The sequence below is a fragment of the Mustela nivalis genome (genome assembly GCF_964662115.1).
Source record: "Mustela nivalis genome assembly, chromosome: 4".
NCBI lineage: Eukaryota > Metazoa > Chordata > Mammalia > Carnivora > Mustelidae > Mustela > Mustela nivalis.
In genome coordinates, this window is record NC_139023.1 from 108300720 (window position 1) to 108325815 (window position 25096).

The 25096-nt window shown below is 33.9% G+C and overlaps 1 protein-coding gene across 2 annotated transcripts in view; it reads left to right on the plus strand.

Annotated features, from left to right (window-relative positions):
* The window catches only part of STPG2 (sperm tail PG-rich repeat containing 2), a 591266-nt gene that overhangs the window by 32551 nt on the left and 533619 nt on the right, over positions 1-25096 (plus strand). For both annotated transcript variants that reach the window (XM_082729100.1, XM_082729101.1), the window contains exons 6-7: positions 7789-7901; positions 10721-10832. In XM_082729100.1, the coding sequence (XP_082585226.1) occupies positions 7789-7901; positions 10721-10832 (225 nt within the window). The remainder of the gene's footprint in view (positions 1-7788; positions 7902-10720; positions 10833-25096) is intronic.

The window sequence follows — 25096 nt, forward strand, 5'->3', positions numbered from 1 at the left end:
AAAACAAGATCATTATACTATGTATATGTATTGTTCCTGCGGTGCTTCAGGCTGTCAATGGACAGGATTAGAAATCCCTACTTGTTTCTTATCTATCTATTAAAAACTTTGAGTTTATGCTGATACCTGATTTTGATAATTATGTTGTGGTTATAAAAGACAGTATCTTGTTCTTAAGAAATTCCAATCCAGTACCACAGGTTTGTTCTAGTTTTTGCTTTTCAGTGAGAGACCTTTTATTCTATTATTCTCAATATATTTACTTACTTGCTTAGTCCTGTAAAACACTGAAAGAAATTTCATTGCTAACCCATCCCTGCAAAAAACAGACTTGAAAAGATAGAAAGCTCTTATCTATAGGTAAGGCTACTGCACTGGAAGGTAGACTAATAGACTGCCTATATGAACATTGAAGGTGTGTGCTGACACATGCACAGAGCACCACTGCAAAAGTTGGAGACTTATTAGTTCAAGGCATTTAAGGAAATGACTTGTCCTACGATTGTCCATTACCTGACCACTTAGCTAACCAGGCTGAAACTTCAGTAGACACATATGACAAAGAATGCAGAATCTAGAGATAGTCCAGGGACATCACTAACCAAACAAGCACCAACAAACACTTCAGTGGTAGGGGGAGATTCTGATTTCTATAGTTGCCATATTATATTATCTAAAATGTGCAATTTTCAACTTAAAAAATGAGAAATGCAAAGAACAAAAAAATACGGTCCATATGTAGGAATAACAATCAATAGAAACTGTTTTTGAGCTTGAGGAAGCCAGTATGTTGGGCTTATTAGACCAAGTTGTTAAATCAGCTATTTTAAATAGATTCAAAGAAGTAAAGGAAGCTATGTCTAAAGAACTAAAGGAAAATGTAGGAACAGTGTCTCACTGAATAGAATGTATCAATAAAAAGTTACAAATTTTAGAAAGAAATCAAATAAAAATTCTGGAATTGAAAAGTAATAGTTATGGTCTTGAAAATTTACTAGAGGGATTCAGTAATGGATTTGAACTGGCAGAAGAAGGAATCAGGAAATTTGAGGACAAATAAATTGATACTATATAGTCTGACAAAGGAAAAAGGAATGAAGAAAAATAAACATAGCTTGAGAGACTTGTGGGACACCATCGTGCAGACCAATATATGGATAATGGAAGTCCAGGAAGGAAAGAAGAAAAAAAAGGGTCAGAGAGAATGTTTAAAGAAATAATGGCTAAAACACCCCAAATTTGTTGAAAAAAACATTGATATATACATAAAAGGAGCTCAGTGAATTCCAAGCAGGATAAAATATAAAGGGATGCATACCTAGATCCATTATAGTCAAACCGTTGAAAGCCAAAGACAGAAAGGTGTTAAAAAAGCAGAAGTGACAAGGAGTTCTCCAGTAAGATTAACAGTTGATTACCAGAAACGATGGAGGCCAGAAGGCAATGGGATGATATTTTCAAAGTGCTGGGAAAAAGAAAAAAAGATGGCCAATTGAGAATTCTGTTCTTGGAAAAGGAAGGTGAAATAAAACATTCAAAGTAAACAGAAACTGAAAGAATTTATCTCTAGTACTTCCTCTAAAGAAATGCTAGAGGCAGTCCTTCAGGCTGAAATGAAAGGTCATTAGGTAGTAACTCAAATCTATACAGAGAATTAAAGAACAATGATAATGGCAAATACATAAGCCAGTATTATTTTATTTTTAGCTTGTAACTCCCCTATTTGATTTCTGTTGATTATGGAATACAGTAGAAATGATACTTTTTTATGTTCAAGTACAGTTGTTTGTTTTCATTATGTTCATTCAGTCAACATATGCACATCATAAGGTTTTGTTATAGTGTTCAGCAATTCATTAGTTGCATATAGCCCAGTGCTCATCCCAACATGTGCTCTCCTTGACACCCATCACCCAGTTACCCTATCCCTCCACCCCCCTCTATTCTGTAACCCTCAGTTTTTTCCCCAGAGTACAGAGTCTCTCATGGTTTGGACTGTTTTATGCTATAAAAGTTACAAAGAACCAGGTTATCTCTGGAAATATGGATAGGAAGGACATTGTAATTTACAGATGTGTCTCCTATTCTCAGAGACTTCTTCCGACTCTGGGGTCATTTCTTCTGACTCTGGGGTCTTTTGTTCCATGAGTATCTTGCCTTCTTTTTCTATGCCGTACCTGGTTTTCCAGGCCTTGACTATCCCACCATCCTGTAAATAATCTCAAAATAATTAGTCTTCAGCAGACAGTGCCAGTATTTTAGATATTTGAGTAAGATGCTTAGAAGAACAGTAGAGATAAATTATGTAAAAATTGCAGTGAAATTAGAGAATCCTATGGTTTAATAGCAGTATATTCTGTTCAAGGTGAGGAAAAGTTAGGAGATGTAGTTGAATGGAGTATAGCACCTGGGTTTGTTTCTTGGCTTCACCACTTAATAGTTATTTGTCCTTGCATAAGCTGTTTTTTACAATAGTCCTGGATCTTTGGCCTTAACTTAAACAATTCTCTGAATATTTTACCTTAAATCTCAAAATGGTTATTCTTTCTTTAAAATTAAACTTTTCATATGCACTATTTCTTTGTTTTGGAATAGTCTATCATCTATTCAAGGGCTAGAACCTTGCCTCCAAGCTTACCTAGATGTACAAAACCTGGATTACCTTAAGAATTGTTAAACAGTTGAACCACAAAATCACAACAGTGTAAATTAACTTGAAGAGTTTCCTATACCTAATGAATAAACATTACTTTGACATATAAAATTTATTTTATTTTTCCTGTAGCCAAAAAAAATACAGATTCCTATAGACTGTATAGGAATTGTGAAATTGATACTGTAGTAATGTTCATTTAGATTTTACCCAATTTATGATAATTCTATGTATCTCTTTAGTTGCTTTGTGAGATAATCTCATATATGGGCTCAGTTTCTAGATGAGTGAATTTTAATAGAAGATAAAGAGAATAATCCAAGAGGTGTGAAATAGTTGTGGTTCTTCCCTGAACTGGTGAATAATATATGCTGGAGATATTTTACATAGTTTAAATAGAAAACAGGCTTTGAAATTAAGAGTTATATAAGACTCTAACCAACAAATGATAAGTTTTAGCTTATTCAATCTGTAAGGGAAAAGTCTGTACATAAATTACTTTGTATAACATTTGAGTTATAAAATTTAGTGTCTCTCTTGTGTTCTCTCTCTCTCTTTTTTATTTATTTATTTATTTGACAGAGAGAGATCACAAGTAGGCAGAGACTCAGGCAGAGAGAGAGAGGGAAGCAGGTTCCCTGCTGAGCAGAGAGCCTGATGTGGGACTCGATCCCAGTACCCTAAGATCATGACCTGAGCTGAAGGCAGCGGCTTAACCCGTGGAGCCACCCACACACCCTCTTTCTTTTTTAAGAAGAACCCAGGTAACCATTAGAAGCCTACTTTTTAGAGGTGGACTTCACAAGCAAAGTTCGTGGTGAAATTATGGCACGGACATTTGCTAATGATAACATGCTGGGAGCTATCGGTGTGCTGCCACGCTGGAGAACGGTCCATTAGTGTTTGAATTGATGCACTTTGGGACTTTTAATTCTTCAAAAATTCTATTTCCATACTTAATTATGGAAAAGACATGGTGGAAAAGTTGCATAGCCCCTTCATACATTTTATTGTCAATGGGAGTGTTAGTTAGTAATTCTTCTTCAAGTTATATTACAGCATTTACTTAAAATAATGCAGCCCCCTGCTGAGTTTGCTTCAGTTAAGTCATATTTTATTTGCTAATGATTTTCCAAGTTGACAATGACCTTGAAGTTGGTATTGTCAACACTTCTTGACATAAAGAGAGTATGATTTAGAGTTAAGAGTGCATTAGTTTATTTTTCATTTTCTGTCCTCCATCTTTAAGAGGCTTCTAAATTAAATTTCAGATTGAACATTTACCTGAGTAACCTCTGTAGTCAAGAGTTCAGTGAAAAAATTAATATGATTTGGGTAAAATGAATTTTAGTGTAGGTACAGGAAAAGGATTTTGCTAATGTCTTGAATGGTGTGTATGTATATTTATACATGATCTTTCCTTCTGCTGGATTACTTTAAGAATTATTAAACAGTTGAACCACAAAATCACAACAGTGTAAATAACCTGAAGAGTTTCCTGACCTAATTCTATTCAAGGTCTTGAAATGCTGTGTTGAAAGAATTAATATAAAACTTTAACATGTATTTTTTAGGCTATAAAAATGTGATGTAAGAGATGATTTACCAAAATGCTGTCTTAAAATGCTGATTTAAAAAAAAATCTATAGGCTATAGTAAATAAACATAGTAGATATGCTTCTGCCTGAAATATATAAAATATCTTATATATCTAACATGGTTATGTTATATTAGAACAGAGTTCTACATTTGTGTACTTATTATGCCTAAAATCTGCACAATTATGGAATTTCTGTTAATTTCTAATTAGAAAATAAAATATAGCACAATGAAGATATTTTGCTCTTTCTGTACACAAAACTATGTATTTTGAAATTCATGGCTATGTTAGATAAATCCATTTGAAAGATGATCTACAACACTTACTTTAGAAAAAAGAAGTCTTGTGTGGCTTGACATTCTTTCTTTTCCTAAAGCTCTGTAGGGTGCAGCAGTCTTTGGAGTTGCCACTGACCCAAAGGAACAGGCTGCTTTTCAGCTACTCTAGTGGATGCCACAGTTTCTTCCAGTATTCATCTGCTACCATCTGTAGCTCTGTTGGACATGTCAGGGTGTTCCATTTTTCTATACTCTCATGCTAGGTGTTACATTTGTCTCTGTACTCCAGATCCAAAGCCTTTGGGTGATCTGACTGCCTTATTTCCTTTTGTGTTATGCTCAGGAGTGCCAAAGCAATGTATACTCTAAGTGCTATAGAGATTGGTGAGATAGCTCTTTCAATTTTTCTTCATAACTCTGTTCCTTCTAGTACTGACAAAGATCTGGGCTTGAGAATCATGTATCAACTAGACAGCCTACTTATGATAATAATGGTTATAATATCACCTTACTTTGATATAGTACTTTATAGTGTTATAGCTTCATAAGTGTGTTAAAGCTGAATGTCTATAGTGAAGATAGGAAAATACCTCTCTGCTCTTTGTGTTGTAATTCATTAGAAGGAATCTACATATTAATAATCTAAGTACATTGAGGCCCTTATAGTGCTGGAAATATTCCTAGTGGAAATAAGAATTAATTCTTTTTATTTATGTAACAAGTTTTCCCAGGCTTCATTGGATTGTGGGTTACTAAAACAAGTCACAATTTTGTTAATAACTCTAATGTAAGTATCTCCTCCTATTGATTTAGAGGTCTTCTAGCCTTCTGTAACTTCTTTTTGGGTGTTGCCGGGAGTTCTCAGGGGCTGTCTTGACCACACTCCTGAATAAGTCTGTTTCCACTGAGACAGCTGCCATTCCACTAGGCACTTCAGTGTCTTACCAGATGGTGCTGTCTGCTGGGAATTTCTACCAATGTACCTGATCACAGTTAAAGCTGCATGATGAGCTGGGGTGAAGTTGGGGAATAATGTCTTTCTCTTTTTGTTTTACATTGTATTATAGAGGTATAAAAGTAGCACTGAGTTTTACCAGTGTTTAATGAAAGAAATCTTTCAGATTTTTATCATAGCCTTTTGGTACCCTCCAGGACACAGGCAAAAATCCAGTGGGAATTGTTAGAGGGCTAATTCAGTCCACAGAAAATATTCAACATTTAACATTTGCCACTTTTTGGGCAGTAAGATTTTCTTACTGGATGAGGGTCCTTATGATTAGCTGCTTCCCATAGGATTAGTTTTCACATTCATCTTCTGGTTGATTTGCCCTGTTAGTTCACTAGACATTTAAAAACATGTCTGAATCTTACTTAGATTTAATTAATAACTACCCTCAGCTCCAACATCCTCTACCACCCCAAGCGAGGAATAAACAGGGGAAATCAAAGCAGGGGAAACCTGTAGAAAAACTGCAGTTCAATTTCTCTGTGGGATTACATCTGTAAAAAGAATCGACAAAGGTCCTATTTCACTTCATGGAAACATCAAAGTTCTGTCAGAGATTTTATTGGCCCCTATTTAATTCTTTAAGACAGGAGGGTGTAGAAGGGAAAGTTTAGTTTTATTGTGTTGTATTCTGTAACATCTGAGGGATAGTTAATGGTAAGTTCTAGGAAGTAAAAGGCATTTTCATATAGTAGGGAATTGTAGTGCTGTACCAGATACTTTTTGGATTTTGTTGTGGCATACCAAAGCTTTCTGGAATGGTACCGCTCTAAATAGAGTTTGTCCTCATTAGGGGCTAGTGGCAGAGCTTCCAATTTATTTCCAACCATGCATGCCAAGAATAGTGTGGGTGAACATTGTCTTTCATCTCTTTATGTAATGGCCGTGGCACAAATGTATGAGGGTATTAGTAGTTTTGAGAATTCCTCCCTACTTTCCACTAAAGAGCCCATCCTAATCTCTGGTTTCTGTCTCATTGGGTTCATTAGTAGGCTTCAGAGGAGGTTCTTTTCACATGTGGTGAGTTCTATTTCTGGTTGTAGTCTCTGCTATGTTATATTTTCCAGAAATTCTTTGAAGATTTGGAACATGATTGATACTATCTCTTAGATTCTAGTACTGGTGATTTGTGTCTATTTTATAAAAAATTTTTTGAAATTTTGCTAGGAGCTTGGCAGATATGGGTTTGATTCACCATTTTGAATTGGACTTATACTTTATTCACGAATATTGCTGTTTATTTTATTAATTATTATTTATAATGATGATTGAGAGAGGTTGGTACCACTGTTTTAGAAGAATAATACTTACCTGGGACAAGTGACCCTGTTTTATGCAGTTGAGCTACAAGTTTGTTATGGGGGATTTTATTTTTTATATGTATATAAATCGGATTATTAATCCAAGCTTATTTTAAAACTATATTTTTACAAATATGAATTAAAAAATAAGGTAAGTAGGCCAGAGTTTACCTTTTACCCTAGTTAAGAAATGATTTTTAAAGAAGTTTTTGAATGATTGCTCAATTTAGAATCTAGTAGGTGAACAAAAGAGAATTTCTATAAGAGAAGTTACTGTTCTTATATTTCATTATTTTATGAAACCATGTCCTTTAACTTCCCTAAAGTAAACTTTTTAGGGTCATGCTTAAATTTTGACATTTACTATAGTGGATGCAAAGGAAACATGCTTGTTGATATCTCTTGTCACAAATAATTTCTTTGGCATTTAATTTGGTATTTAATTCGTTTGTCATATATTTGTTGCTATTTGAAAACTTGCATGAATTTGTTATAGTTTAAATGCTAGGTAATTAAAAATTATCTACTATCTGTTGGTGATACTTGAATTTGATTTCTGGAAATTAATTTAATTTCTATTTAGTTAAGATCATTTTTAACAGACTCTCTATTCCCTAAATCATATAGTTCTGCCCTACCCTCCCTTTTTAAAATGATGAGGTGCTCATGTTTATTGCCCTTAAGGTTTTAGATTGCTAAGTGTACTGCCAAGAGAGCTGTTCATATTGGTTGAGGATGACTAGAGATACCTCTCTAGGAATCCTGGCTGACTCAGGAGTGGGATAGGGCACAACAATTTTAATTTAGGTTGAGAGAAGAGTTTTGCAATTGTTAGCAGAACCTCCTTGACTAAGGCTGTCCTTCCTTTAGATTTAGACTTAAATGAAGTTAAACATTGTTTTATGGCTTATTAAAACTATGTCTCATCTTTACCTTTTTTTTTTTTTAAGGATTTTTCCAATACAACTTTGAAATACAAGGGGATACATTTTGGCAACTCTTTGGGAAGACTCGAGTTACCTACAAAGTCAGGGCCTGGTCCTGGACAGTATAATATAGTCCAGTAAGTAAAAAATACATACATACATATGTAACTGTAGTATACCTCTAATGTAGTTCTTGACTGTAAAGTATTCTAATATATTCATTTGTGCCTGGCTCTGGTGTCCATTCTTCTGACTAAATGATAGATTTAGAAGCCATTTCTCAGTGTGGGCTCAGAGCCATGGCATCAGTTTGGAGGTTATATTTAAGAAGTTTAACTAGGAAATACATTTCTAGTAAAATAACTCATTCTGTCTTTATTTTCTTCTACTCCCATTCCTACTTTATTTTCTCCTACTCATACTCCCATGAGGCCTTAGACGTGGGTCCATGGAAGACAAAATTCAATGACAAATAACATGTGGTTCTCAGAATCTATCACCTGTTTTCATCATTGTAATTTTTAAACAAGATCTAGCTTATCTACCTGATTCATTTTCTCTTATAGGATGAGTTTTTTTTTATAGGAAGTCCCCCCATAATTACCTATTTAACTAGTTTCCTAGATAGATTCAAACATATCTATATACCAGTGGTGGCTGTAGCTGAGACTTTCTTAGTCACCCTTGCTAATGTTCATTTACTGAACAAACATTGTTTGAATTCTTTCTGTGTGGTAGTACTACACATAGTAACTGGGAATACAAAGAATAAAACATGGTTCTTATTTTTTGGAATTTATACCCTATTTTCTTTTCTTCTTCATTTTTCTAAACTCTCCTAATATGAGAGGTACACCTTGTATTTTTATTCTTTTAATAGTACACTAGAACTTTAATATATTTAGCTTAGTGGGGTCTAACTTAATGTCTTTGTCATTATTCCAAACAAAACAGTCTATGAAATGTTCTGATTAGCTCTGTTCATCCTCTTGATATATGTTTTCGTTCTTCAGTATTCTAATTTTATCCTTTTTTCTTTCAGTTTGGCTGGTTTGCTTATCTATCTTTCTGTCTGTTTGCCTGCTTGCCTGCCTACATGCTTATCAGTTTTATTGAGGTTTAATAAATATAAGGCAAAAGTAACTTTTATTAAAGGTATGTAGTTCTTTGAAGATTGCTTTCCTTCCATTCCACTACACTTCTAACTAAATACTGCAGGCATATCTGGGACTCTGTTTAACTTTATTGCTCTGATTTTACTTGGCAGTTTTTCCCAACAGTCTCTTTTGTTTCTCCAACCCTGTCCCACTCCCATTCTAATTCCTCGTTTTTTTAATGTTACTTCTCTTTGAATTTTTTTATATCCTGTGTTTTTCTATTCATATTTTCACTTTTGCTTTGAAATGTATCCATATAGGGGGCATTCTAGACTGCTTCATATATGTCACCATTTCCATAATTTGTTTGCTCTTTGATTTTGCTGCCTTCACCTTACCTTTTATTTGGAGTTGTCTTGGTTCTCTCTGGTAGTTAACATTTTGTACCTTTTTATTTTTCATTTTTCTTAATCTTTTACTTACTGATTAAGTCAGAATGATTCTGGGATATTTGATACAGTATAAAAGTGGAGATACTTGGTTACTGTAAATGGAAAGATAAGCGTCTAGGTCTCTTTTTGGGAAAGATACAGACCAAAATGATATGTGACCCTTCAGATCTCTCAAATATAAATTTGTTATCCACAAAAGTATTTGAGGTTTTGAAAAGAAGTTCATTTGTTGAATTTTGTGTGAAAAAAATCAGTGAAGTCAGCTTTCATCAGTGAACCGAGATGTTCAATGGGTATTTAAATCATAGCAATGTCAAACAGATTATTTGCAATTACATAACTTAAATATTTGTTTTTATGTTTTTTCTTTTACCTGTTTTAAAAAAGTTTATGTTCAATATAGTTCATTGAAAATGTTTAATTGAGGTTTCTTTTTTTTTAAATTCTGTTTAAGAAGTAGAAGAAATAGTATAGTCAGTATAGCCTATTTAAAAATAATTCTTGCAAGAGCACCTGGGTGGCGCAGTTGGTTGAGTGTCTGACTCTTGGTTTTAGAGCAAGTCATGATCTAGGGTCATTGAGACTGAGCCACGCATCAGGCTCTGTGCTCAGTGGAGAGTTTGCTTGAGATTCCTTTTCCTTCTCCCTCTGCCCCTCCTCTTATGTTCTTTCTCTCTAAAATAAATAAATAAATCTTAAAAAATACTTGTAGTAAGGATAGCTCAGTTATTGTGTACTTATGGGCCATGCATGGCATTAAATACTTTACCTGTATTACTTAACTTTAATCATTACAATCTTAATAATTGGTTGTTTCTATTTCCAGTCAGGTAAAGAATCTATTCTGAAGTTTAGAGAAGTAAGATGATTTGTATAAGGTCACTCTACAGCTAGTAGGTGCTAGGATTCACATCAGGCTGTCTGACTGCTGGGCTGTTAATCACTTTTATTTTCTTATTCTTTCTTGAGGTTGTGTAAATTTCAGTGAAAATAAGCTTCTCTTTTATTTTTAAAGAACTTTATGTCCTTTTTTGTTTTGTTTTATAAATAGTTGAAATATCAAGGGATTTGAAATTTTAAGAACGTTTTATGTTAAATGGAATACTCAGGAAACTTTTCTGGGTAGCTTTTTATTTAAACTCCTAATATATATCCTACATTCTGTTTTTTTTTTCCTGGGGTCATTATAAGTTTATTGTAATGCTCTGAATTAGAAAATGTACAACTAACCAACAGAGATTAATACATTTTACAAAATTTAGTGTATATTGGCCTAACACACCCAGCTGATCATAGTACTGCATACTTTTTAGGCAGACAATGTTGGTGCAAAACACTGTCTTTGCTTATATGAACAATAATATATTTGAAACTGAGAGCTCCTCAATTTTTCTGACTTTTCTAAAGGAAAAAGACACCTCATTATGAAAATATTAACATCAAGAAAGATCAACGACAAAATTATTGCTTAAATCTCCCACGATTTTATGAAGTAATAATATTACAGGAGGAAAAAAAGGTAAGTTGAAATGTAGCTATTTCATCTACTTTCTATATTTTAGGATCATTGACTATGATCATTACAAGGTTAGAGTACTCTTAGATCTACTGTGCCTCTTAGCTAGCTAGTTGTTACTCAATGAATATTATCGAAGGAATTATACTTTAATCTCTATGAAGTAACCACCATCTCTGCTTGAACACTTCTTGTGATAAAGAACTCACTAGCTCTAAGGTTTATTGTTTCAATAGTGGACAACTCCATCCCTTGCAATTTCCTTCTTAAACTGATCTAAATTTGCCTGCCTGCTGCCTACTTTTTCTCCATTTCCCTGTGACTTCTCTTCAATCTCTTTCTCAGTCTTTTTCTAGTAAAGATAAATGTTCCAAATATTTTTGACTATTCTTGTTATTTAAATTCATGATAATTTATTTTCCTTTGAAGTTATCTAGGGCTCTTCTTTGGTTTGTGGGTCTCCTTTCTCTTTCTTGCTCTCTCTTTTTAATATGATACTGGAACTAAGTGTAATATTCTTGGTGTATTCTGATTTGCACATAGTAGGATTTTCATCTTCCTTCTGGATAGTGTATATTTATTAACATAAAACCTAAGATTTCAGTACTTTTTTTTATAGCTATGTTTCAGTTTATTCTTTTGGAACTTGTAGGCAAATGAAACCATAGACTTTTTTATCCTTCTTTACTATATTACTATATTTGAACACAAAACCTTGAACAATGTAATACTATACAGCTATAAAAAGAATGTGATCTTGCCATTTGCAATAACATGGTTGGACTCAGGGTATTATGCTGAGTGAATTAAATCAGAGAAAGATAAATACCTTATTATTTTACTCTTAGATGAAATCTAAAAAACAGAACTGATGAATAGACAAGCAAAAAGCAGAATCAGACTTATAAATAAATAGAACAAATTGACAGTTACCAGAGGAAAGGGGTGTGTGGGGGGTTTGGGAAAAATAAGTGAAGAAGAGTGGGAGATAAAGGTTTACAGGACCCTGGGATCATTACCTGAGCTGAAGGCAGAGGCTTTAACCCACTGAGCCACCCAGGTGCCCCCATAGTATTCCTTTATTATTCTTTTATGTTTATGGGATCTGGAGTGATGTCCCCTCATTCACTCTGATATTAGTAAATGTCTTCTCTTTTTTTCTTAGTTTACCATGCTAGAGACTTACAGATTGATCTTTTCTAAGACCCAACTTTTGGTTTCATTGATTTTCTCTATTTATTTCTCATATTCAATTTTATTGATTTCTGCTCCAATTCTACTCATTTATCTTTTGACTACTTCTAATTTAATTTGGTCTTCTTTTTTATTTTCCTAAGGTGGAAACTTAGATTTTCCTATGTGCTTTCATTGCTATACATGATGTCAATTATATCTATTTTTGATTATGGTGTTATTGATTCCAACTATGTCTTTACTGATTTAAGCCTGCTACTCTGTCTATTTCTGAGAAAAGGTATTGAAGTCTTCAACTGTGATAGTGGATTCATTTATTTTTACTTGCAGTCCTATCAGTTTTGCCTCATATAGTGCTGCTTTGTTGTTAGGAACATACATGTTAAGAATTGTTATGTCTTCTTGGAGAACTGGCCTCTTTAGCATTATATAATGATATTCTTTAGCCCTGATAATCTTCCTTGCTTTTAAGTCTGTACTCTAAAATTAATATATCTACTCTTGCTTTTTTTTTGATTACTGTTAGCATGGTATGTTTTTCTCCATTTACTTTTAATTTATATTTGTCTTTATATTTAAATTGGGACTCTTATTGATAGCTAGACTACTATACAAGTCTTATATAGTGGGTCTTACTTGTTGATCCCCTCTGACAATCTTTTTTTTTCTTTTTTAAGATTTTATTTATTTCTTTGTCAGAGATAGCACAAGCTGGCAGAGTGACAGGCAGAGGCAGAGAGAGAAGCAGGCTCCCTGCTGAACAAGGAGCCTGATGTGGGACTCCATCCCAGGACCCTGGGATCATGACCTGAGTCGAAGGCAACATCTTAACCGACTGAGCCACCCAGCTACCCGTCGCTATCTCTGTCTTTTAATTGGTGAATTTAGATCATTGACATTCAAGGATTATCGATATCATTCAAGGATATCGATAGTTGGATTAATATCTACCACATTTGTTACTGTTTTCTATTTAATGCCCCCCCCCCTTTTTGGTCCTATTTTTATCATGCATTCTTTTTCTGCCTTTTGTGTGGTTCTCGCCTGTTTTCGCCTTCTATTTTTTTTTTTTTTTTATTCATTAGAGCATTTAGGATATTAATCCTACTGGTTTTAAGTTCCCTATCTGATGAGGGCACTCTCCCTGCCATGTGTGGCTCTGGTGCTTGGCCAGCCTCCAGCAGTTCTTCAATTATAGTTTTGGTATTCCTATACTGGCATTGTTTTCCACAGTATTTTCTACCTTTAAATCTCTGCTATGTTAAGCTGTGACACTCTGTATTTACTAGTCTGTTTCTCCAATCTTTGGGCAGTGGTTTGTCTTGTATTTTTTGCTCTCTCGTGGATCTAAAAAGAGTTTGATTTACGTTCTATTCAGGTTTCTACATGCTGTTAGGGAGGAGTGGCAATATCCAAATTCCTTATGTGTGGAACTGGAAACTGGAATTTAGGAAATTATTATTTTTTTAAACCAGAACATTTATTATGTGACTAATCATTGAAATCCTTAAAATGAACTTAAGGTGCACCTTAAGATGGTGCAACAGCTGCCTTCTTGGGTGCAGGTGCTGTTTCTTCACAAAATCTATGCCTGCATCTGTGGTATACAATTTTTAGGGGCCTCATTTGACCAGTCCTAGTGGTATTTCATCTTTTAGTCTTAGCACTCCAGTTATTTTCTCTCTTCTGCTTGGCAGGGTAGCCGTATGTGCCACAAGTCAACTTTTGACATGAAGATGTGGTAGGGCTGAGGGCCATAGTAGTGGCACAACGTGTGCTTCTTATTGTGATGCTTTTCAGTGGGTGATGTCCCCTTTGTTACCTTTTTTCTATGATTGAGATCGAAGAATGGAAATGAATCTTTTTTTTTTAAAGATTATTTATTTATTTGACAGATAGAAATCACAAGTAGGCAGAGAGAGGAGGAAGCAGGCTCCCTGCTGAGCAGAGAGCCTGATGCGGGACTCGATCCCAGGACCCTGAGATCATGACCTGAGCCGAAGGCAGAGGCTTAACCCACTGAGCCACCGAGGCACCCGGAAATGAATCTTTTATTTATTTATTTTTTTATTTTTAATTTATTTTTATTTTTATTTTTTTTAAAAGTTTTTATTTATTTATTTGACAGAGAGAGATCACAAGTAGGCAGAAAGGCAGGCGGAGGGAGAGGAGGAAGCAGGCTCCCCGCTGAGCAGAGAGTCCGATGCGGGGCTCGATCCCAGGACCCTGGGATCATTACCTGAGCTGAAGGCAGAGGCTTTAATTCACTGAGCCACCCAGGTGCACCCGGAAATGAATCTTTTAAACGTAAGGTATTTTCTGGATTCACATCAACAAAATGGTGAACTAGGAGTCCCAACACTCATTTCCCCCCATTAAAAAAAAAACAAATTATAAGTACCTACATACTGATGAAAATAGCTCTGGGAGAGCTTAGAGTGCAATTAAGAAGCTACAGACACATTTAGGGGCTTAAAACTCAAGGTGGTCACATAGAAAAATTTAAGAGGCATTTTACTTGCTTCACACCATTCAGTCCATCATAGTTTGATGCCAAGAAAGATCCCAATGTGTAATTTCCCCCCATGCATGAAAGGAGAGGAGGAAGACAATAACAGCTTCTGGACACCTTCTGGACATCTGAAACTGATGCTACTGAGGATACCTGCAGTCTTCACTGATGTTTAACCTAGCAGATGGAGCTGCCTGGAGTTCATACCACTATGCCTCCCCCTGGAGAAGGAGGCATCACAGTTCCTACATTCTTCTGAGGCTGCAGCTGCCACTCATCATCATAACTGTGTACATACCTGTGATCCTGGCTCTGTGGCAGCTATATGTGTACCCATTTTAGACACCAGCACCAACACTGCAGCAAGTATACTCCTGTACTATAGCAAGCCCCAGGAGGATACTTTGGCCATGACTTCCTCCTGTGGGGAAAAAGAAAACAAGGAAATTGCAGCAGATTTTGACACTGAAGAGCCAATAGCCCTTGTTGCTGCTGTAGAACCTACACTCTTGGTGTGCCACAGAATCTTGTAGTTTTTTTATGATGTTTACCTCATGTATATGAGCTTCATACTCATATACTGCTGCAACTTTCCTGAAGCCAGAACCTTCTCTGTGGTTTCCCCTCCCTTCAGAGGTAGAGCCGCTGTTCTACTCAGCTAGTGTCCTGACAACCACCCATAGTTCTTTCCCCACTGGAGGTAGTCCATAAAATCTGGAAGAGGTGACTGCTTCTTCAAATGTGCAGACATCACTGCAAGCCTATAAGAAACACAAAAAGTCAAGGAAACATGACTCCACCAAAAGAGCATAATAATTGTTTAGTAACTGGCTGCAAAGAAAGGGAGACAAATTATTGTTTTTGTAAATTCAAATTATTGATTTTATTTATTTATTTGACATAGAGGGAGACAGCAAGGGAGGAAACACAAGCAGGGGGAGTGGGAGAGGGAGAAACAGGCTCTCCGCTGAGCAGAGAGCCCAATATGGGGCTCCGTCCCAGGACCCTGGGATCATGACCTAGCCAAAGGCAGATGCCTAACAACTGAGCCACCCAGGCACCAAAATTATTGTTTTAAGGAAGCTCAGTGAGCTATAAGAGAACAAAGTTATACAACTTAATGAAATTAAAATAGCAATAATTGAATAAGATGTGAGTTTAACAGAGATAGAAATCACAAAAAAAGAACTAAACAAATTCTAGAGTTAAAGAGTACAATGAATGAAATGAAAAATGCAATAGAGTGCTTCAATAGTAGACTCACTCAAGTAGAGAAAGAATCTGTCAACTCAGAGAAAGTTCATTTGAAATAATCCAGCCAGAGGAGAAAAAAGATAAAAGAATGAAAGAGAGTGAGGAAATCTTACACGATTTATAGGACAGAATGGAGAATCAGTGTGTGCACTTTGGGAGTCTCAGAAGGAGAAGAGAGAGAAAGGAACAGAAAGAAATAATGGCTGAAAACTTCCCAAATCTTTGTAGGGAAGTAGTCATCACTATTCATGTAGCTCATAGGTCCTGAAATAGGCTCAACCCAGTGATTACACTGACACATTATAGTTAAATTGTTAAGAGTTAATGACAAAGAGAATTTTTAATGCAGTAAGAGAAAAGTGATTCATCACATATAAGACTTTCCCTCCCCAAACTGTTCCCCAAGAGCATAAGTCGATTTCTCAGTAGAAACCTTGCACCCAGTAGAGGGTGGGAAGATATATATAGAGCACTGGAAGAAAAACAAACAAACAACAACACTGCCAAATAAGAATACTGTACTCATTCCTTAAAAATGGAGAGATAATGTGTTTCACAGACAAACAATAACTGAGAATTTGTTACTCTTAGTCCTGCATTACAAGATATGCTTAAGGGATTTCTCCAAATTGAAATGAAAACATGCTAAACAGCAGTATGAAATCTCATAAGTAATGGAAAAAAATAAACATACATAGGTTAGTATAATAGTAAAGATGATTTGTAAATTGCTTTAACTTAATGTGAGAGTCAATAGGTAAAAATATTTTTACACAATATAAAAAGAAACTGTCTATAAGAGCACAAACTGTATGTATATGTGGAGATAATAAAAGATTAGTGTTTTTATACATGGTTGAAATTGTTACCAAAATAAAATGGAAGGTCATAGTTACAAGATTTTTTTGCAACTCTTGAGCTAATCATGGAAAAAAGAAAAACTATAATAGGCACACAAAAGATAAAGGGAAAAAATACACAAAAAAATCATTTCAAAAAATTATCAAGTAACAAAGTAACACAAGAGAAGAAGAGAAAAACAAAACAATTATAAAAACAAAACAATTTTTAAAAATAGCAACAGTAAATTTCTCACTTAATAATTACCTTAAATGTAAATGCATTAAAATTGCCAGTCAAAAGGCTTATAGTGCCTGAATATATTGGAAAAAAAAAAAAACAAAAAACAAAAACCAAGATCCAGTGATATTCTGTCTATAAGAGACACACGTCAGTATTAAAGACACACATAGGGGCACCTGGGTGGCTCAGTGGGTTAAAGCCTCTGCCTTCAGCTTGGGTCATGATCCCAGGGTCCTGGGATCAAGCCCCCGTATCAGGCTCTCTGCTCAGTGGGGAGCCTGTTCCTCCTCTCTCTTTCTCTCAGCCTTCCTCTCCACCTACTTGTGACCTCTCTCTGTCAAATAAATAGACAAAATCTTAAAAAAAAAAAAAAAAGACACACATAGGCCAAAAGTAAAGGGATGAAAAAAAGATGTTCCATGCTGGTGAGGATCACAAGAAAGGAGGATTGGCTATATGTGTGTCAGAAAAAATGAAATTTAAGTTTAAAATTTTCTGTTAAGGTCAATACATAATGATCAAAGCATCACTTCACCAGAAAAATAGAACAATTTTAAATGTGCTCAATACCAGTATACCCTAAATATAGAAAACAAATATTGACAGATTTAAGGCAGAAATTGACAGAAATACAAAATAATACGGTTTATAATACTCCACTTTCAATAATAGATAGAACATCCAGACAGAAAGTCAATACAAAAATAGCTGACTTGAACAACATTATAGACCAAATGGATCTAACTGACTTATGCAGAAATTTCTACCCTAGATCAGAATACATATTCTACTCAAAGTCATACTGAATATTCCAGATAGATCTCATGAAAGGTCATGAAATGAATCTTAACACATTTAAGAACATCAAAATCACTCCAAGTATCTTTTCTGACCGAAATGGAATAAAAATAAAAATCAGCCATAGCAAGAAAATGGGAAAATTTACAAATGTGTTGAAACTAAATAATTTTGTCTTAAGAAACTTTGGGTCTAACAAACGTCTATCAATAGATGAATGGAAAGAGAAGAGGTCCACATACACACACACAGACACACAGACACACACACACACAGAAATACTACTAAGCCATAAAAAAGAATGAAATCTTGCCATTTGCAACCACAACAGATGGACCTAGAGAGTTAAATTCTAAGTGAAAGTAATCAGTCAGAGAAAGACAAATACCATATGATTTCATTCATATGTGAAATTTAAGAAAAAAAATAATAATAAAAAGAAATGAAAACATGGACTCTTATAGACAAAGAACAAACTGGTGGAGGTTTCCAGAGTGTAGGTTGGTGGGGGGATGGGTGAAATAGGTAAAAAAGGATTAAGAGTATACTTAATGAGTGCTGAGAAATGTGTGGAATTGTTGAGTTACATCATACACCTGAAAGTAATATAACACTGTATGTTAATTATACTTAAATGAAAAAAGTCCTTTAAAAAAATGAGAAAGAAACAAAAAAGGGAAAAAATTATTGGGTCAAAGAGAAAATAAAAAAATAGTTTAAAAAGTATTTTAAAACAAGCAAAAACAACATATCAAATCTATGGACTGCAGCAAAAGCTAAGAGGGAAGTTTTAGTGAATTATGCTTACATTAGAACAGAAGAAAGATATCAAACAAACTAACTTTATACCACAAGGAACTAAAAAAACAAGAACAAACAAAGCCCAAATTAGCCAAAGGAAGGAAATGATAAAAATTAGAGCAGATGTAAGTCAAATGGAGGATATCAAAAAAAGAATGAAGCTTTTTTTAAAAAAAAATTTAAATATTTTTATTTATTTATTTGACAGCAGAGATCACAAGTAGGCAGAGAGGCAGGCAGAGAGAGAGGAGGAAGCAGGCTCCCTGCTGAGCAGAGAGTCCTTGATCCCAGGACTTTGGGATCACGACCTGAGCTGAAGGCAGAGGCTTTAACCCACTGAGCCACCCAGAATGAAGCTTTTGAATTGGTGTTTTAAAAGATAAAATTGACAAACTATTAGACTAAGAAAAAGAGAGAAAAGACATAAAATGAGATGAAAGAGTAAACATTTCAATGGATGCCTCAGGAGGAAAAAACAGAATTTTAAGGGACGGTTAGGAAAAACTATATACCAACAAACTGGACAGCCTACAAGAAATGAATAAATTCCTGGAAACAAGCAACCTAGCAAAACTGAATCAGGAAGAAATAGAAAGCCTGAACAGATCAGTAACAAGGAACTAACCCAGTAATAAAAAATCTGCCAACAAAGAAAAGCCCAGGACCTAGTATCTTCAAGGATGAATTTTACCAAACATTCAAAGAAGTATTATTAACAATCCTTAAATTCTTCTAGAAAACAGAAGAGGGAATGCTTCCAAACTCAATTTATGAGACTAGCATCATCCTGATACCATAACCAGGCAGATACTCCAAGAAAATTATAAGCCAATATTCCTGGATAACATTGTTGTAAAAATCCTTAATAAAATGTTAACTATTGAAAAATTTAACTATTTGAAAATATAACTAGATGAAATGAAAATATAGTTAAAATTAAAACTTATTTTTTAAAAATTATAAAAATTAAAATTAATTATTAGTTATATAGTTTATTCATTATTTATTAATTAGTTATTTATTATTTATAATAATTCACTAACTTATTATAATTTATTTTAAAAATTAAAACAATTATTAAAAATTTATTAAAGTTAAAATTTTGGTTAAAATATAGTTAAAAATTTAACTATCAAAAAATTTAACAGTGAATTTTTAAAATTAACTTGCATTATTTGCTTCAGGATCTGTGAATCATCAGTCTTACACAATCACACAGGTCTGTGAATCATCAGTCTTACACAATTCACAACTCTCACCATAGCAATACTCTCCTCAATGTCCATAATCCAGCGACCCTACCCCCACCTCCACCCCCACCACAGCAATCCTCAGTTTGTTTCCTGAGATTAAGAGTCTTACAGTTTTTCTCCTTCCCCTGTTCCATCTTGTTTCATTTTTTCCCTCCCTACCCCCCCATGACCCCCTGCCCTGCCTCTCAAATTCCTCATATCAGAGAGATCATATGATAATTGTCTTTCTTTGATTGACTTATTTCGCTTAGCATAACATCGTTTAGTTCTAGCTATGTCATTGGAAATGGCAAGATTTTTTTTGATGGCTGCATAGTATTCCTCTGTGTGTGTGTGTGTGTGTGTATACCACATCTTCTTTTTAACACTGCACTTAAAGAATCATACACCATGCCAAGTGTGATTTATTCCAAGAGTGCAAGAGTGGGTCTAACTGTATGTAGTTTACCTCTTTTTCCTTTAAAAATCAACTCTGTGAAAACAATTTTGATAAAGTAAGAATATTGATAATATTTATGAGAGTCAATAATATGAATGTATTGATATTTTCTTCATAGTTATAATATAAAACTAATAAATGTTTTGTTCAAAATGATTTTTTCCCCAAGCTTTTTCCATGAGACTATCCTGACCTACATAATAATAATAGAATAAGAATAATTTTTCATTTCTTTATCCTATAAATAGTAAAAGGAATAACAACTTACAATGAATGAATTGTTGGGGCACCTGAGAAGCTAAGTGGGTTAAGCCTCTACCTTCGGCTTGGGTCAGTATCTCAGGGTCCTGGGATCGAGCCCCACATCGGGCTCTCTGCTCAGCAGGGAGCCTTCTTCCCCCTTTCTCTGCCTGCTTCTCTGCCTACTTGTTAATTCTGTCAAATAAATAAAAATCTTAAAAAGAAAGATGAATGAATTGTTTTAAAATAGAATCTTAATTGTACATGGCATTTCTCAATTTTTTTTGTCTCTTCAAATATTTGCTTCTAATATGTAGAAATTTTTAATTTACATTTTGAGGTAACAAAAGAGATGGACTTTTTTCCATTTTTTAGAATCTAGCTTTTTTGTCTTACGAAATGGTAAATTGTAATTTCTTAATGATTATTAGACTGGATTCGGAAAATAATGTTTTGTAGTGCCTCTCCCACACCTTAAGAGCAGTTGCAAGAAGTTTGACTTGGGACTGTTGGTAAATTTAGTGTGGGATAGGCTATCTTTATTCAATTTTTTGTTTCTATGGTTTTATTCCGCTGATGCACTGACTCCTAAAATAGATGATACATAAAGATTAGTTATAGGTAGTGATTTCTTAAAACTCTCTAAATTGCTCTTTACTTATATGGAGTCCATTGCTGTTTCTCTTGTTTTCCCGATCTCACTCAGATTTCTGGCTTGTATTTACACATTCCTACTTCTTTTTTTGGTGTATTAGACTTTGGCTTCCCTGTATGGTTTTTATGTTTTCACATCTTTACAAAATTCTTCCTCTGAACCCTCTAGGTCTGGCTTAACAGGAAATTAATGTGTACCAGAAGAGAGGGTGTAGTTTTGTCAGATTGGTTTCTCAACATGTACTTTTTTTTCTTGTCATTTAGAGTTTATTTTGAAATGCATTTCTTTTTGAATTTAGGAGTTTATTTTTAAAAAACAGCTCTTTTGAGATACAATTCACCTATCTTAATTCATCCATTTAAAGTACATAATCGAATGGTTTAGAGTATTCACAGAGTTGTACAACCATCACCACAATCAATTTTAGAGTAATTAACTCACCCCAACTAGCAGTCACTCTTATTGTAATCTAGTCCTCCCAATTGTAGGCAATCATTAATCTATTTCTGTCTCTTAGACTTACCTATCTAGACATTTGATGTAAATGGAATCGTGCAATATTTGTCCTTTTGTGATTGGCTTCTGTTACTTGGCATAATATTTTCCATGATATAGCAGGTATCAATATTTCATTTTTTATAGCTAAACATTCTCTTACATGGATATACCACATTTTATTTATCCATTTTATCAGTTGATGGACATTTGGGTCAGTTATACTTTTTGGTTAAGAATAAAAGTAAGTTTAATACTATGCTAAACAAAAGCATAAGAATGAGCATAAAAATAATTCTGCTATGAACATTAATATGAAGTCTTTGTGTGCGTATGTTTTCATTACTTAGGAGTGTATATCTGAGAGTGGAATTGTTGGATAATATCATAGTTCTTATGTTTTAACTTTTTGTGGAACTATTTACAAGCAGCCACACTATTTTACATTGGTGTAAAATTGAAGGTTTCATTTTCTCCACATCTTTGCAATGCTTGCTCTTGTTCATTTTTCTGATTGTAGCCATCCTAGCTGGTGAGAAGTGGTATATCATTGTGGTTTTGCTTTGCATTTCCCTGAAGACTATTGATGTTGACTATCTTTTCATATACTTGTTGGCCATTTGCATATTTTCTTCAAAGAAATGTCTAGGTAGAATCTTTGCCCTTTTAAAAATGGATTATCTTTTTTATTATTGACTTATAAGAGTTCTGCAAATTTGCTCTGCTTTTTTTTGATTTATGGTTTGAATAACATTTCTTATATATGGAATCTTTAAAAAAATGTTTATCTTACATTCCCAATGAACTATTGTTTCTAAAGAATAGGAATCTTTCATTCTGCTTATTTTTTGATACCTATAGTTAGTGGAGTGAGGATAATATTTATTAATGCTTTTTGAATAAATTGATTATAGATCTGAAAAATGGGCAGTTTTATTTTAAAATTTGAATTTAGAGAAAGAACTCTTAGGTTTTTTTCCTTCCTCACGTTTATCCTACTGCCTTAGAAGAATGTTTTTTTTTTTTTTTTGGTATAATTTTTTATTTTCTATAAACATATATTTTTATCCCCAGGGCTAGAAGAATGTTTTAAGCAGGAAAATAAATAAGTACTCTAGTGTCTTTGGATTTAAGCATTTTCTGATGATACAAAAAAAAATATAATATGAAGATAATATTTTAATGAACAATTGAAAGCGTTAAAAAATTTATCATATTCTTGAGATCTATCTAATTCTGTTGTATATGTAGTGTTGTTTCAGTACATCTTTTAAATGTATTGTGGTGCTCTACTGAGAATTTCTGTTAAAGAACCACAAAATTAACTTTTATTCAACCTCAGTATTTTCCACAGGAATTTTTCTTGCTTGTGGCAATGAAATTCTTTTTAGTACCTTCCTTAACATTAATGAAGTCTTTAATATGCAAAGACATTTAACAATAGTTTCTGTTGAAATTTTTTTATTTGGTAATGCAAAATTTATGGAGTTGCTATATAATAGCTTCTTATCAGTTAAAAAACTGAGTAAAATTTCACTAGGTGGCGCCAGTATTTTGGATTTTTATGGACATAAACAACTAATTATTTCTCATATTCATTAAAACAAATGTTAAAAAATTATGTGGCAAGATATGAAAATTTGCCTTGTTCTGAGAAAACCTAAATTGGAAATTTTAATTTTTTTAAGTTCTGCTAAATGGAAATAACTTAGCAGTAGCTATATTAAAATGTATTTGAATTCTGGTTGCAAATTAAGTTATAGAACTGTCATTTCTCTTCATTTATTTATATAAATTTATGAAAACTGTTAGAATTTTAAAGGTTACATTTTATTTATTTATTTATTTATTTATTAAAAGATTTTATTTTTTTATTTATTTGACAGAGAGAGATCACAAGTAGGCAGAGAGGCAGGCAGAGAGAGAAGGAAGCGGGCTCCCTGCTGAGCAGAGAGCCCGATGTGGGACTCGATCCCAGGACCCTGAGATCATGACCCGAGCCGAAGGCAGCGGCTTAACCCACTGAGCCACCCAGGCACCCTAAAGGTTACATTTTAAAGGTGTAACTTATAAACTAGGTTTTTCTCTGGATTAGTAGATTGCCTAAAAATAATTTATTAATTGTAAGTAGATTGCAAGTAGTTTTAGTACTTGAGTAGAAAGGTGTAGTTTCAAGTAAGTAAAAATATGCTTATAAACATTAAGAAGGATATAAGAAGTAGAAGTAATATATAGCTTTTTGTGATTATTTTTTTGAAGCCTGTCAATATATTATTACTAATGGTTTTCTCCTATGGGTGGATTGTTCCTTTATTTAGATGCAAAAATTTTATCTTTTCACTTATTATTGCTAGTTTTTAATATTTATTAAGTTGCCCGATTGGTTGCCATTATAACAAGTACTTGGCAATTTATTGCAGTTAGTGGTGGCTTCAAAATACTCAAGTTTGAGGATAAGCAAAGATTTAGGAAGACTTGCACACAATTAAATGTGTTTTTCTTCCCCAAACACAAATTAGTTGTTTTTGTAATGGATCATGTACCTAAAAGTTGGAATGCTCACTTTTTAAATTTTTTTTCACTTTATTTATTTACCAAGAAAACTTTCAACATTTTTAAATTATGAGTTTCAAAGAGAAAAGAAAATATGTCAAAATGGGAAGAAAGGGTTGAATTATTAAAACAAACAAAATTATGTGTGAGAAGAGGAGTAAGGTAGAGGTTTGGAAACATTTATTTATTGCTCAGTGATTATCTTTAGAAGAGCATTTGATATTTCCAAGTCTAATTGTAAAATAGTTTGTACTGTTATTAATGACTTTTATATACTGAAGTCATACGCATTTGTGGTAAAATTTTAAGAACTATATAAAATAAAAAAAAGCATTCTTTGATTTATTGATGATTTAGTGGTGAAAAGTTCAGGCTTTAGAATCACACCGCAGTTTTTTGCTCCATCATATAGTAGTTGTGTACCTTGGGCAAGTTATTTTGCCACTTTAAGCTTAAATGTTTTTTCTTCTAGATTTCCAAAATATGAATAATATCTATAAAAAGTTTATTGTGAGAATTCAATGAGGTATAATTATATATACACATACATATAGCTTAACACGGTATCTGACATTGGTTAACACTCAGTAAGTGATACATATTACTATTGTTCACTTAATGGGTATTTACTGAATACTTATTCCCTGTTGTGGATAGAAAGATGACGAATACTACAGAGGTTTTTTTTTTTAAAACGTTTTATTTATTTATTTGACAGAGAGAGGGATCACAAGTAGGCAGAGAGGCAGGCAGAGAGAGGGGGAAAGCTGGCGAGCAGAGTGGGCCTGATGTGGGACTTGGTCCCAGGACCTTGAGATCATGATCTGAGCTGAAGGCAGAGGCTTAACCCACTGAGCCACCCAGGCGCCCCACTACAGAGGTTTTTAAGGAGTTCACACTTTGATGGAAAACACAAATATGTAAAAAATTACACAATAATGTTCTAATCAGGTACAGTGGACTTCAGAAGAGAAACTCATTGTTTCTTCT